Raw genomic sequence first — 11,270 nt, 5'->3', positions numbered from 1 at the left:
CCGATCCTCGTCTACACCCAAAGGACCAAACTCATGATTCAAAAAGATTCTGGTGAAGACATTAGCCAACAGCGTATGAAAACAACCCTGATCAGCAATGTGACTCACATGCCCGTGCTTGTGAATAAATAACCTTGTGCGGTACATTCTTCATGTGAATATTTGAAAATCTGTACCGAGCAAGGTTACTTTGTTGGTTTGAATTGGTATTCCTGTCAAACGATCCCTGCTGTACCTGAAAACTCTGTGGGCTTTTTAGATAGGAATATCAACAACGCAGTTGCGTTTAATATTATAGGTTGAGGTGAATTGTGGACGGTAATGTATTTGAGTGCAATAGCACAAACTAAAGCGATCAGACATATACAGGTCAGATGAGCTGCTGGCTCAGCACACCATGCAAAGATGCTTTTCTTAAAAATCCTTTCAAGTGCTGCCTCAAAGGATCCATCAGTGTCAGAAAAAAAAAAAGAAAAAAAAAAAAAGCCATCTATTTCAAATAGTAAAATGCTGAAAATTTAGTTCAACTAAAATGGCTTAAAAAATTAAGAGCTTTAAAAAAGGTTAAAAGACATCTTATCCATGTTTAATTTGGATAACTGAAAAATGAGAATTTCAGAAGAAATATCCATAAAACCAAAACTATTTAAGCTTTCATTAACATTAACATCCATAATTCATCTTCAACCAGTATGTGTCATAATGAAAACTAAGATAAGATTTTGAATATTTTGGACAGCGGGATGTATATATATATATACATACATACATACATATATATATATACATACATACGTACATACATATATATAATATATACATATATATATATATATATATATATATATATATATATATACACAGTACAGGTCAAAATATTTGGAAACATATTACTATTTTCAAAATGTTTTACTAAAATGAAAGAAGTCTCTTCTGCTCATCAAGCCTGCATTTATTTGATCAAAAATACAGAAAAAACAGTAATATTGTGAAATATTATTACAACTTAAAATAATGGTTTTCTATTTGAATATACTTTTAAAAAAATATTTATTCCTGTGATGCAAAGCTGAATTTTCAGCATCATTACTCCAGCCTTCAGTGTCACATGTAACATCCAGTCTATCACATGATCATTTAGAAATCATTCTAATATTCTGATTTATTATGAGTGTTGGAAACAGTTCTGCTGTCTAATATATTTGATGAATAAAAGGTTAAAAAGAACTGCATTTATTCAAAATAAAAAAAAAATATATATAATAATATATATTCTAATAATATATTTTCTTTACAATCACTTTTTATCAATTTAACACATCCTTGCTGAATAAAAGTATTGATTTTATTTAAAAAAAAAAAAAAAGAAAAAAAAATTACTGACCCCAAATTACTGACCAGTAGTGTATATTGTTATTACAAAATATTTATATTTTAAAAACATAGCTTATTTTTTTTTATTTTTTTTTTTACTTTTTATTCATCCTAAAATAGTATCACATGTTCTGAAAAAAATATTAAGCAGCAGCAGAACTGTTTCCAACTTTGATAATGAATCATCATATTAGAATGATTTCTAAAGGATCATGTGATAATGATCCTAAAAATTCAGCTTTGCATCACAGAAATAAATGATAATTTAAAGTATAATAAATTTAAAAAACAATTATTTTAAATTGTAATAATATATCACAATATTATTATTTTTTTTCTGTATTTTTTGATCAAATAAATGCAGGCTTGATGACCAGAAGAAACTTCTTTCAAAAAAACATTAAAAATAGTAATGTTTCCAAACTTTTGACCTGTACTGTCACATACACACACACACTTAATATATATATACACACACACACACACACACACACACATACACACACACACATATATACACACACATACACATATATATATACACATACATATATACATATATATATATATATATATATATATATATATATATTATATATATATATATATATATATAAAGCAAGTCAATATGGGTATATAAATTGGTAGTGAAATCTGTGCAAAATTTTATATTTAAATGTAGATTACCTTTACTGTCCTTCTTATTAAATATTTGATAACTTCATATGCATTATAAAATTTTAAATACATTTGTTAGATTTACATGACACCCTATTTGCCTCAATAAGACATTTGACTGAGTATCATTAAGTCATAATTATACTTAAAGCCAAAATTGTAACATAGCTATTAAGATTCAAATATAAATACACTCCGGTCAGCACATATTAACTCCAAGTACACTTATCACAGTTCTCCAACAGCAGATATCAGCGGACTGCTCAAAGTACACTAGTTGTTGACAAGTGCAAACACAAAAACCTGTATAAATGACCAATTTCGAGGAACTGCCCATCACCTTGAAGGCAGGCGGTCCAGTCATTTAAGTAACTCTAAAGCCTTTCTGCAGATAGTTGGTCAGCAGGAAAGCGATTTGACAGACAGGACTGCCGTGGCTCGATCAGTTTAGATTCCCTCATTCTGACATTGAGAAATGTGCTAATTAAGTGTTAGTCTGAAGTACAATGCATTATAAATAATTAACACTCTTCTGAAAACAATAAGGCTTGGTTAATCTTCCAGCATCATGTAGATCAATATATTAAACAGCATAAACACCACATGCAAACTTCCTCATTTGCATACTAGCATAGGGTGAAACTAAATGAAGACTGCCTTCAAGTCAGTTAAATGCAGCAGCAATGTCTCAGCAAGCGTTTAATATGCACTGCACTGACTCTTTTCCCTCAAGCATCATCCCACTTGCACAGCAAGAACCTGCTGGTTTCGTGTTGAGTTAAGGTTGTTTTTCTTTGACCACACTGTCACCTAGTGGTTATTCTAAGATGCTTCACAATCAAGCCTCATTTGAACTCTGGAATCTTTTTTTTAAAGAAGGATGTGGTTGCCTGGTTACCACTTTAACCTTCAACTTGTTTCATAGGAAGGACTGAGCTGGAAAGGTAACTATGGAGACAGGATTTATGTGCAGCGATACAGAATCATGGCATTGATTTTTGCAAATAATGATGGAGGCACGGTTTAAAAACAAGCACATGAAATGTTTACATTTTTTATATGCCATACATGTTTTGCATACAGACAGGGAAAAAAGACTTCTAGAAAAAGTATTACAAAATCAGGAGTGATAACAGAGGGTAAAACAACATGATTAAAAATAAACAATGGAAAACTACAGTTCAGTGCAAAGGGTTGTAGTGTTGGCGAATGGACTTTCAAACCCCATCAATTAAAATCTGAAAATAACACTTGTTTCAGGTTCACGCGTTATTATGAGTTTCAAATCACTGGACATTTCTGAAAACCTTTAGAATAGCACTTGTTTAAAACGTCTTGGCTCAATGGTTTACAATGACTTAGCAAATAGTCATTCCAGTGGAGGGCCGTCAAAAAACAGCTAAGACTTAAAAAGATGTTCCTGCTGTACAAACAAACAGTCACACAAGCTTAAACCATAGTGTTCGTAACGTTTACAAACAGTAGTGTGTCTGGACCGCTACAGTACTCGTTCAGTAAGTTAGGTATGGTCACATGACCTTTCTGTTAGTGCTGCAGGTGCATATTTATAACAGTATACGATAAAAATGCAGTGGCCTCAAAGACTAACTTCATTTTTTTTCTAGCTTACCTGATGTGTTACATGGTTAAAGAGGTAGATGCCATCAGTTATGACACAAACGCCTCACCTGAACTGAACATACTGCCATGTCAAGTACTGTTTTATTTCTGAAAAACAAAATAAAACATCTAGGGTTTGTGAAACGGACAGCGGATGCAATATGGGAGGGAAGAACTGTTACTGAATGTGTTACGGAGTAAGAAGCCACTAACAAATTATTATACACGAATTCCGGACAAACAGACCTTGATGATGAAACAAGTGTAAAAACTGTTTTAGAGTGAATTGAATGCGACAGGTCAATGATGAATGGATTTGTGAACAATTCACACAAATCTGAGTTTTAAAAATGAAGCCCAGTACATTTTTACGTCCATTATAGTGAACCACTGGAAGGAGACATCTGTCAAATTGCTTGTGCATGCAATAATATAAAACATTTTAAATAGAATAACATGGAAAATGTTTAACACTTCTTCAACCCCTTGGTGGAAAACTTATTGGCAAGTTTATAAAACGACTTTTCTGGGGATGCTATTCAATTTCCAAAATGTTTTAAGGAAACGCTGATCAAGTGGACTGTGTGAGAGTATTAAAGTAAAAAGGTACATCTATCCTAAAATCATAAAAGGCATAAAATCTGTTTGGATTGTTCTAGAGTTGGAACTGAAGTTTTAAGGTGAGTCTCTAACAACCACGAAGACCAGGTGGTCCTCCTCAAGTTTCCCAAGAGTTTTCAGAGCAGTCTGGAGATACTGCTGCGAGAAGTCACATGGAGGGAAGGCGTACAACATGCCCCCCATCTCTCGTTCTTTGGGGCCGCCGAGGGGCAAGCCGATGACCCCTGCTGCCTGCTTGTTCCTGAGGTACGTCACCAGGTTGCGGAGAAGGCGCTGTTGAAGGCCCGATTCTGGAGGAGGGGCGTCTCGGTCCATGGGGCCCTGGACGGCGAGGAGGACAGCGTAGCCATCCGGGCTGCCCAGCTTGATGCGTCGCGTCACCTCATCTAGTTTGGGCTGATCCAACCTCAGCCGCTGAGCGATTTTAAGCTGCGTGATCTTGGAACCGCCCGCTTGATTGTCTCTCATGAGGGCGTGGAGAAAGTTCACGCCCCCCTCGAGCATGTGCATGTTTGTGGGGAAGCAGCTGTTTTTGAGAACGAGAGAGCCGTGCCACACGCGACTCAACGTCTGGGCGTATTCGGAGAGCGTGCTGGGCTTTTTGGAGTCTGTTTTGGACTTGTCTGTCTGCGAGTCAGGGTTGCTCTCGTTTTTGTGGTGGTTGCGATCACGCTCGTCCTTTCTTGGATGTAAAGGTTCGTCCTGTGCAGGACGTTCGTCGCTGGAGTGTCTGCTGATGTCGGGGGTGTGATCGAGAGGTTCTGAGGTGGAGTCCGGGAGACGGCCGCGGCCCCTGTCCGGACTGTCTTCGGGGGTAGACGGCGCCCCGCCTTTGAGCTTTGACCTCCCACGTTCCTCTGCCGGACGGTCGATGGGACTGAGGCTCCTTCGCTTGCGCCGCTCCTCCCAGTTTTTCCCGCGTTCTAGCTCTCGCTCCTTCACCCAGCGCTCCCTGCTGCGGCTACGACTGCGGCTGCGCTGCCTGACCCGCCCAAACGCCTCTGGGTTTGCCCGCCGCTCAAGTCCTTTCGGCGGACTCCAGTCCCGGTCCGAAAGCCGCTCTCTTTCTCGCTCCGCGAACAGGGGGTGCGAGGGTGAGCGAGCCCTCGCTCTCAGTTCTCTCTCTAGGCTGTGGTGGCGTCCGAAACCATCAGCTAGAAGTTCGTAATGTGGAGGCGGGAGCAAAGGCGGCTGGTATTGTTGAGGGTACGCCCTCGTCTCCTCAGCTTTAGCAAAATCCACACGCAGCCGACGATTCGGACCGCCCAGAGGGAAGCCGCGCATTTGTGCGCAGGCTGCCTGTGCCGCATCCAGACTCTCGTAATGAATGTAAGCAAAATTATCTCCTTTCACGTAGTCTATAGTGCGAATACTCCCAAAGCGATCAAACTCACGGGCTAAAGCAGCCAGCGAGGTGTTCGGTGCAAGTCCGCCCACCCAGAGCCGAGTCGTCGGATTGGCCTTCCCGTATCCGATCTTAATCGGGTTGCCGTTAATCATTCGTCCCTGCATGGCCACTTTGGCCCGGTGGGCCATATCCAAGTTCTGAAATTTAAGAAAAGCATACGCGCCCCCTTGTCCACGGGCGGGCCGCTTGATAACGACTTCTTCAATAATCCCATACTTGTCAAATCCCTGTCGTAGTTCCACCTCAGAAATATTATGATCCAAGTTGCCGATGAACAGATTCCTTGTGGCTCTCTGATCGTCCTCTGGTTTTAAGTCCTCCTCGGGAAGCTGATACGCAAACACACGGCTTCTCTCCTCCAAAGCGCTGTAATAGTCCAAAACACGATCTCTGCTGAGTCCCATACCATCAACGTAATGCCTGGGCCTCATATCTCGCAGGGCACTACTCCCAGCGCCCGGTGAAAGTGACCGCTGCCTGTAAGTGTAGGCAGCACTGTGCAGAGACACATAACTCACATCTGGAGGCGTGACGCTGCGACGCCGCATGTACATGGGCTCAACTTTGAGAGGACGATCATACAGCACCAATCTGGTTTTTGCATGACGAGCTTCCCGCGCGTTTTCCGTGTGTCTGAAGTTGACGTAGGCAACGCGACCCAGTTCCGGCGTGTGAGACAGCTTGACGCTCACATCCCCGAACTTTTTGAACTCATGAAACAGTCCGTCCTCTACGTGTTCATCTGAGAGCTGCGATCCGAGGTTGCTGATGAGTAGTGTCTTGTATTCCAGTCGCGCGCCCACCGCATCTGCGGACGGGGTCTTACCTTTGGGCAGGACCGCGGTGGTTCGGAGCGGGGCTCGACCCAGCAGACCCAGCTCATGATGCGGGCGGTGATGCAGACTCTCTCTCTCCTCACGGACCCGCGGTTTTTCCCGCTCTCGGCTGCGGCTTCGTTTGTGATACGCTCGGCTCTCGGCGAGCAGCAGCGCGAGCGGCGGGTTCGGTTCGCGTTCTCGGTCCCGCTCGCGGACGCGTTTGGCGAGCGTTCTGGACGGACTCGCGTCGCGCTCGGCCTGCCGCTTCATTTTACAGTGATGCTCCCGCCGCAAAAATATAAAATCAGCTCCGAGGTGAAATCTCACGGCTACAAGAGATGTTGCACATCCGTGAGGAGAGTCTTAACTAACGTTTGCACGGGGAAACGTTCGCCTGAATGTTGAATTTCACGGATAAAAATAAAACGACAAACATTAGCGTCCCCTCAGCTGCATCTATTCCGCCATCTTGGACAAAAGGAATGTGCGCGCTCCGCGAGTGGGAGGAGACTATGCTGACGTCAGTACGCATCGCGTGACGCTTTTATTGTTGTGGAAAAGCACTTTTTTATTGTTTATTTTATTTTATTTTTTAGTTCCATTATATATGAGGCAAATATAAGGCATTGTTGTACAGTTTAAAGCATGTAAAACAGAATAACAACAACAAAAATATAAAAAGAACATAAACAAACAAAAATATACTAGAAAAAAAGTGCTATGTAATATTAGGGCATACATTTGAAAAGCTTTATAAGTTTTGTTTTTATAAGCTTCTCATTTTGTGATCGCATATCAGAAAGCGTTTTTCAAAATATACTTTAAGATCAGTGTTATAAAAGGTAATATATGATGGTTTCTTTTTAATTATTTTTGACATATATAAAAATATAAAATATTTTACAATTATATTTATATAAAATATAAAACATTGCTAAAATAATTAACATATTAATAATGTAATTTAGTTTTTTTTTTTTTTTTCAGAAAAATATGGGTTTTGAAAGCAAAGTAAAATATCATGAGGCTCTAAATTAAGGGCTTTGTTTAATGTTTTTGTTATATCTATTTTAGAGTCAACCCAAAATGAAATAGAAAAAGGCCACCAGAAACATAAACGTTCAATATCTTCAACTCATATGTCACAAAAGGTACATTTTTCACAAACACTATGAATATATCTGCTGCTAACAGCTGCATTTATAGGACAACATCTGTGAATAACGTGGAAAATCAATATTGACACTAAAATTAAAGTTAGTTCTCATAAGAAGCTCAAAAAAAACATTAGGAATTACTTTTCTACTGCATAATATAATATTCTGTTTAAATTATGTGAAATAATTAAATTATATAAAATATACATATTGTTGCAAATGTAGAAGGTTCTCTATGAATACAGAAAATGCACATATCATGCACAGTATACTGTATAAAACATATATATATGAATTTCATGACAATCCAAATTCTGTGCATAAACTTCAATGTACTGAAAGCTAAAAATACTATGCAAATACTGCAGCATTATATAACCATATAAATCAATTACCATGAAAAATAGGTATTTTGGTAGTCAAATATTTTAATTCCCCGAGGGAACGTTTACAAAATGTGACCAAGATGAAGAAGGTACAATGTAAAACACTAAACTAAAAATAATAAGAGGACAAGACCAATTTCGTTTCTTCTTTTAATGAAAAAGACAGTATAACTGTATTAAACATTTTACAGCAAATTCCTCTCAAACTGACCCACACATTTTTGAAGATGAGACTCCCGTTCATTATATTTCATATAACGAGTCAACTAAGAAAGAATAGAAAATGTAAATCAAACTAGGCAAAGTGTGTCAAGCATTATGTTCCATAACATCAGGAGGCAAACATTGGATATAAGTCAGATCTATCACACTGAAAATGATAAATTAAAGGTTGTATTTAAGGAAGTGTGTGCGTTCGGTTTCTTGATGTTTACCCTGGAGTACAAGGTGAAATGACAACACAATGCAAACCCCGCTGTTAGGTGGTCAGTCAGCTGCACAGCGCAAATCTTCCACCCTAAATGCCGCTGCCTCGGTCCCATAATTCCCTGCGAGTTTACAAATCTGTCCTTGCCTTGGCCGCATTAGGCGCATACTTGGGCATCAGCTCATTGATCTTGCGGATGAAGTCCGATTTCTCCGCGCACCCCTTGCAGGATTCGCCCCATTCCTCCAAAATTTTCTTCAGATCTTTCACCTTCAACTTCTTCAAGTCGACGGAGCTCAAGTCAACCTGTTTATCTAGAAGAAGAAAAACATGGCTTGCGGTTCTGTCACTGATTAATATCATAACTCAATGAATTGTGATAATTAAAATGATAATATATAAATCACATGTAATTAAAAACTGCCTTAAAAAATATAATAATAATAATTAAATGGAAAAAAAAGGTCTATTTTAAACAAAGAGGATATAACTCTCTATATATATTGACCAGAGCGGTTGATCAAATTGGTCAACAGACACGATATATTAATCAGTGGAAACTTCTTTTCTATGCAAACAAACTTTTCAGCTTACCATATTTCAGTTCACAGATCTGACTGTCCTTCTTTTTGAGCTTTTCACAGATCTTTTCCACTGGCACGTGGTAACTCATCGGTTTGGAAACTTCGTTGATTATTTTTGTTGCTGCATCACTTGTTGCCCCGATATAATAACACTGTACATACAGAAAACAGATGAAAAGGAAGTATAGACGAGCAAAAAATGTGTAAGATAAAGGGAATAGTTCAGCCAAAAATGATAATTTGCTGAAAATGGAGTCAGCCTCAGACCATCCAAGATTAGGATGAGTTTGTTTCTTCATCAGATTTGGAGAAATTTAGCATTACATCACTTGCTCAGCAACGGATGCTCTGCAGTGAATGGGTGATAAAAAACATCACATCAAAACAGCTGATAAAAACATCACGATAAATCAACACCACTCCAGTCCATCAGTTAATGTCTTGTGAAGTGAAAAGCTGTGTGTTTATATGAAACAAAGCCATCATTAAGAAGTTTTTAACTTCAAAATGTTGCTTCAGGCAGCTTCCAGTGAAAAACTGGTCTTGTCTGAATCGGGAGAGCATTCTGCACAGATCAAGAACCGTTCCAAAACAGCTCTAAATAAATGTGTGGTGTGGAGATTTTGATGTGAGAGGACAACAGCAGATGGAGTTTTTCACTGGAGGAAGCGTTATTTTACTTGCACATTTAATTCTTATAAACTCGTGTGGATTATTGTGATGTTTTTTCAGCTGTTTGGACTCTCATACTGACGGCACCCATTCACTGCAGAGCATCCATTGCTGAGCAAGTGATGTAATGATAGACTTCTCCAGATCTGATGAAGAAACAAACTCATCTACATCTTAGATGTTGAGCACATTTTCAGCAAATTTACGTTTTTGAGTGAACCGTTCCTTCAAACACACACACATTTAATTTCTACACAATAAGACTTACAAATCGGTTTTCTTTTCCTTTGGCCTCTTTGCAAGATTTTAGAAGAGCCTTTTCGATGGAGTCGCTGTCGAACTTGACGTCATTGTCTTGAAGTGTCTGGTGAAACCGCTCCAGGAAACCCACACAGACTGCAATGCAAAAATCATACACGGAGAACTTCCATTAAATTAAAATTGTCACATCAACGAAATGTATAGCACAATACCAGTCAATTATCCATTTACTGACTACTTCATAAACAGAAGTAGCCATACAGATATGATGAAGTGCTTATTTACACGAGCTTCTGATAATGACTTGCATCATGTAATCGTCTGCTTACAGTATATATGATATGATATGATATGATATGGACTAAAAACAACAGAAAGTAGTAGCAGGTGACCTCAATTACAAAATTACGTGAATAAATGCCTTGTAAAACGCGTTATATTATATTGCATTTACAATTTTGTATATATTATACGTTATTGCATTGTATTATAAAACACGTTTAGCCTTTCAGCACCTTAAAACCTAAAATAATAATAATAACTGATGCAATAATTTAAGTAGTTTAAGGTTCAGCATGAAATATACCTAATAAAAATGAAGTTAGCTAAATGAAGTAAATATACAGCATAAACTAAAGATGAATAAAGGGCAGATGTGACAGGAAATGCATGCCCTGCACACGTTTATGCTATAAACATATGAAAGAAACTCACCTTCACACTCTCCTTCCTTCAGCGCCTCAGTGCAGCTCGGCACCAGCGCCAGGACCAGTGCCACAGAAAGCCCACTCAAATATATCATCCTAAAAACCAAACAGACGCGTTTCACTACTTCAATAGGCTATGAAAAAGTGCTAAACTGGGTTTATCATTAGAGATACCGGCTCGACAACACGCAATGTACCGATTGAACAGCGCTTCCTATTGAAAGGTCCCGCCCACTCTCTCATCTGATTGGTTGCCGGTCCACTCTTCGCTCATCTATTGGCTGGCTGGTGACGTCGCAACACGCACTCTTTTCCGATTGGATGCGCGGCGTTTATCCAGGGAGCGAGTCCAGTTGGCGGCCTGTGATTGGTTATGAAGGCGAATTCTCTTGGTGACGATTTAGGGCTTGATGACGTGTCGGTTGCACCAGCGCCATGTTTGTAGTTCTTTGCCATGTGTTGACGTTATTGCACAAGTTAACAAATCGTTCCAGTGTGCAAACATTACAATTACTGTGCTGTGAGAAGGCATTATCAAGTTGGTTTTTCAACCATGT

The 11,270-nt window shown here is 39.0% G+C and overlaps 2 protein-coding genes across 2 annotated transcripts; both read right to left on the bottom strand.

Annotated features, from left to right (window-relative positions):
* Window positions 1-3,092: 3,092 nt before the first annotated feature.
* Window positions 3,093-7,017, bottom strand: LOC109057480 (putative RNA-binding protein 15B). Its single transcript, XM_042712133.1, has one exon. The coding sequence runs from the start codon at window positions 6,787-6,789 to the stop codon at window positions 4,348-4,350; it is 2,442 nt and encodes an 813-aa protein (XP_042568067.1). The 5' UTR covers window positions 6,790-7,017; the 3' UTR covers window positions 3,093-4,347.
* A 1,181-nt stretch (window positions 7,018-8,198) lies between these two features.
* Window positions 8,199-10,942, bottom strand: LOC109057492 (mesencephalic astrocyte-derived neurotrophic factor-like). The gene is made up of 4 exons (XM_042712132.1): window positions 10,721-10,942; window positions 10,014-10,141; window positions 9,084-9,225; window positions 8,199-8,803 (listed from the first exon to the last, which is right to left on the bottom strand). Exons 1-4 carry the CDS (start codon window positions 10,806-10,808, stop codon window positions 8,619-8,621), a joined length of 543 nt encoding a protein of 180 aa, XP_042568066.1. The 5' UTR covers window positions 10,809-10,942; the 3' UTR covers window positions 8,199-8,618.
* Window positions 10,943-11,270: the final 328 nt, after the last annotated feature.

This window comes from Cyprinus carpio, chromosome A22 (assembly GCF_018340385.1).
Source record: "Cyprinus carpio isolate SPL01 chromosome A22, ASM1834038v1, whole genome shotgun sequence".
Taxonomy (NCBI): Eukaryota; Metazoa; Chordata; class Actinopteri; order Cypriniformes; family Cyprinidae; genus Cyprinus; species Cyprinus carpio.
Note: the sequence above shows the minus strand (reverse complement) of the source record. Positions and strands in the feature narration are given on the sequence as shown.

Coding starts and splice junctions, on each gene's coding strand:
- LOC109057480 (XM_042712133.1), bottom strand. CDS start 6,789: ATGAAGCGGCAGGCCGAGCGCGACGCGAGTCCGTCCAGAACGCTCGCC.
- LOC109057492 (XM_042712132.1), bottom strand. CDS start 10,808: ATGATATATTTGAGTGGGCTTTCTGTGGCACTGGTCCTGGCGCTGGTG. Junction 10,142..10,720: donor GAAGGAAGGAGAGTGTGAAG/GTGAGTTTCTTT, acceptor TTTGCATTGCAG/TCTGTGTGGGTTTCCTGGAG. Junction 8,804..9,083: donor GATCTGTGAACTGAAATATG/GTAAGCTGAAAA, acceptor TTCTTCTTCTAG/ATAAACAGGTTGACTTGAGC.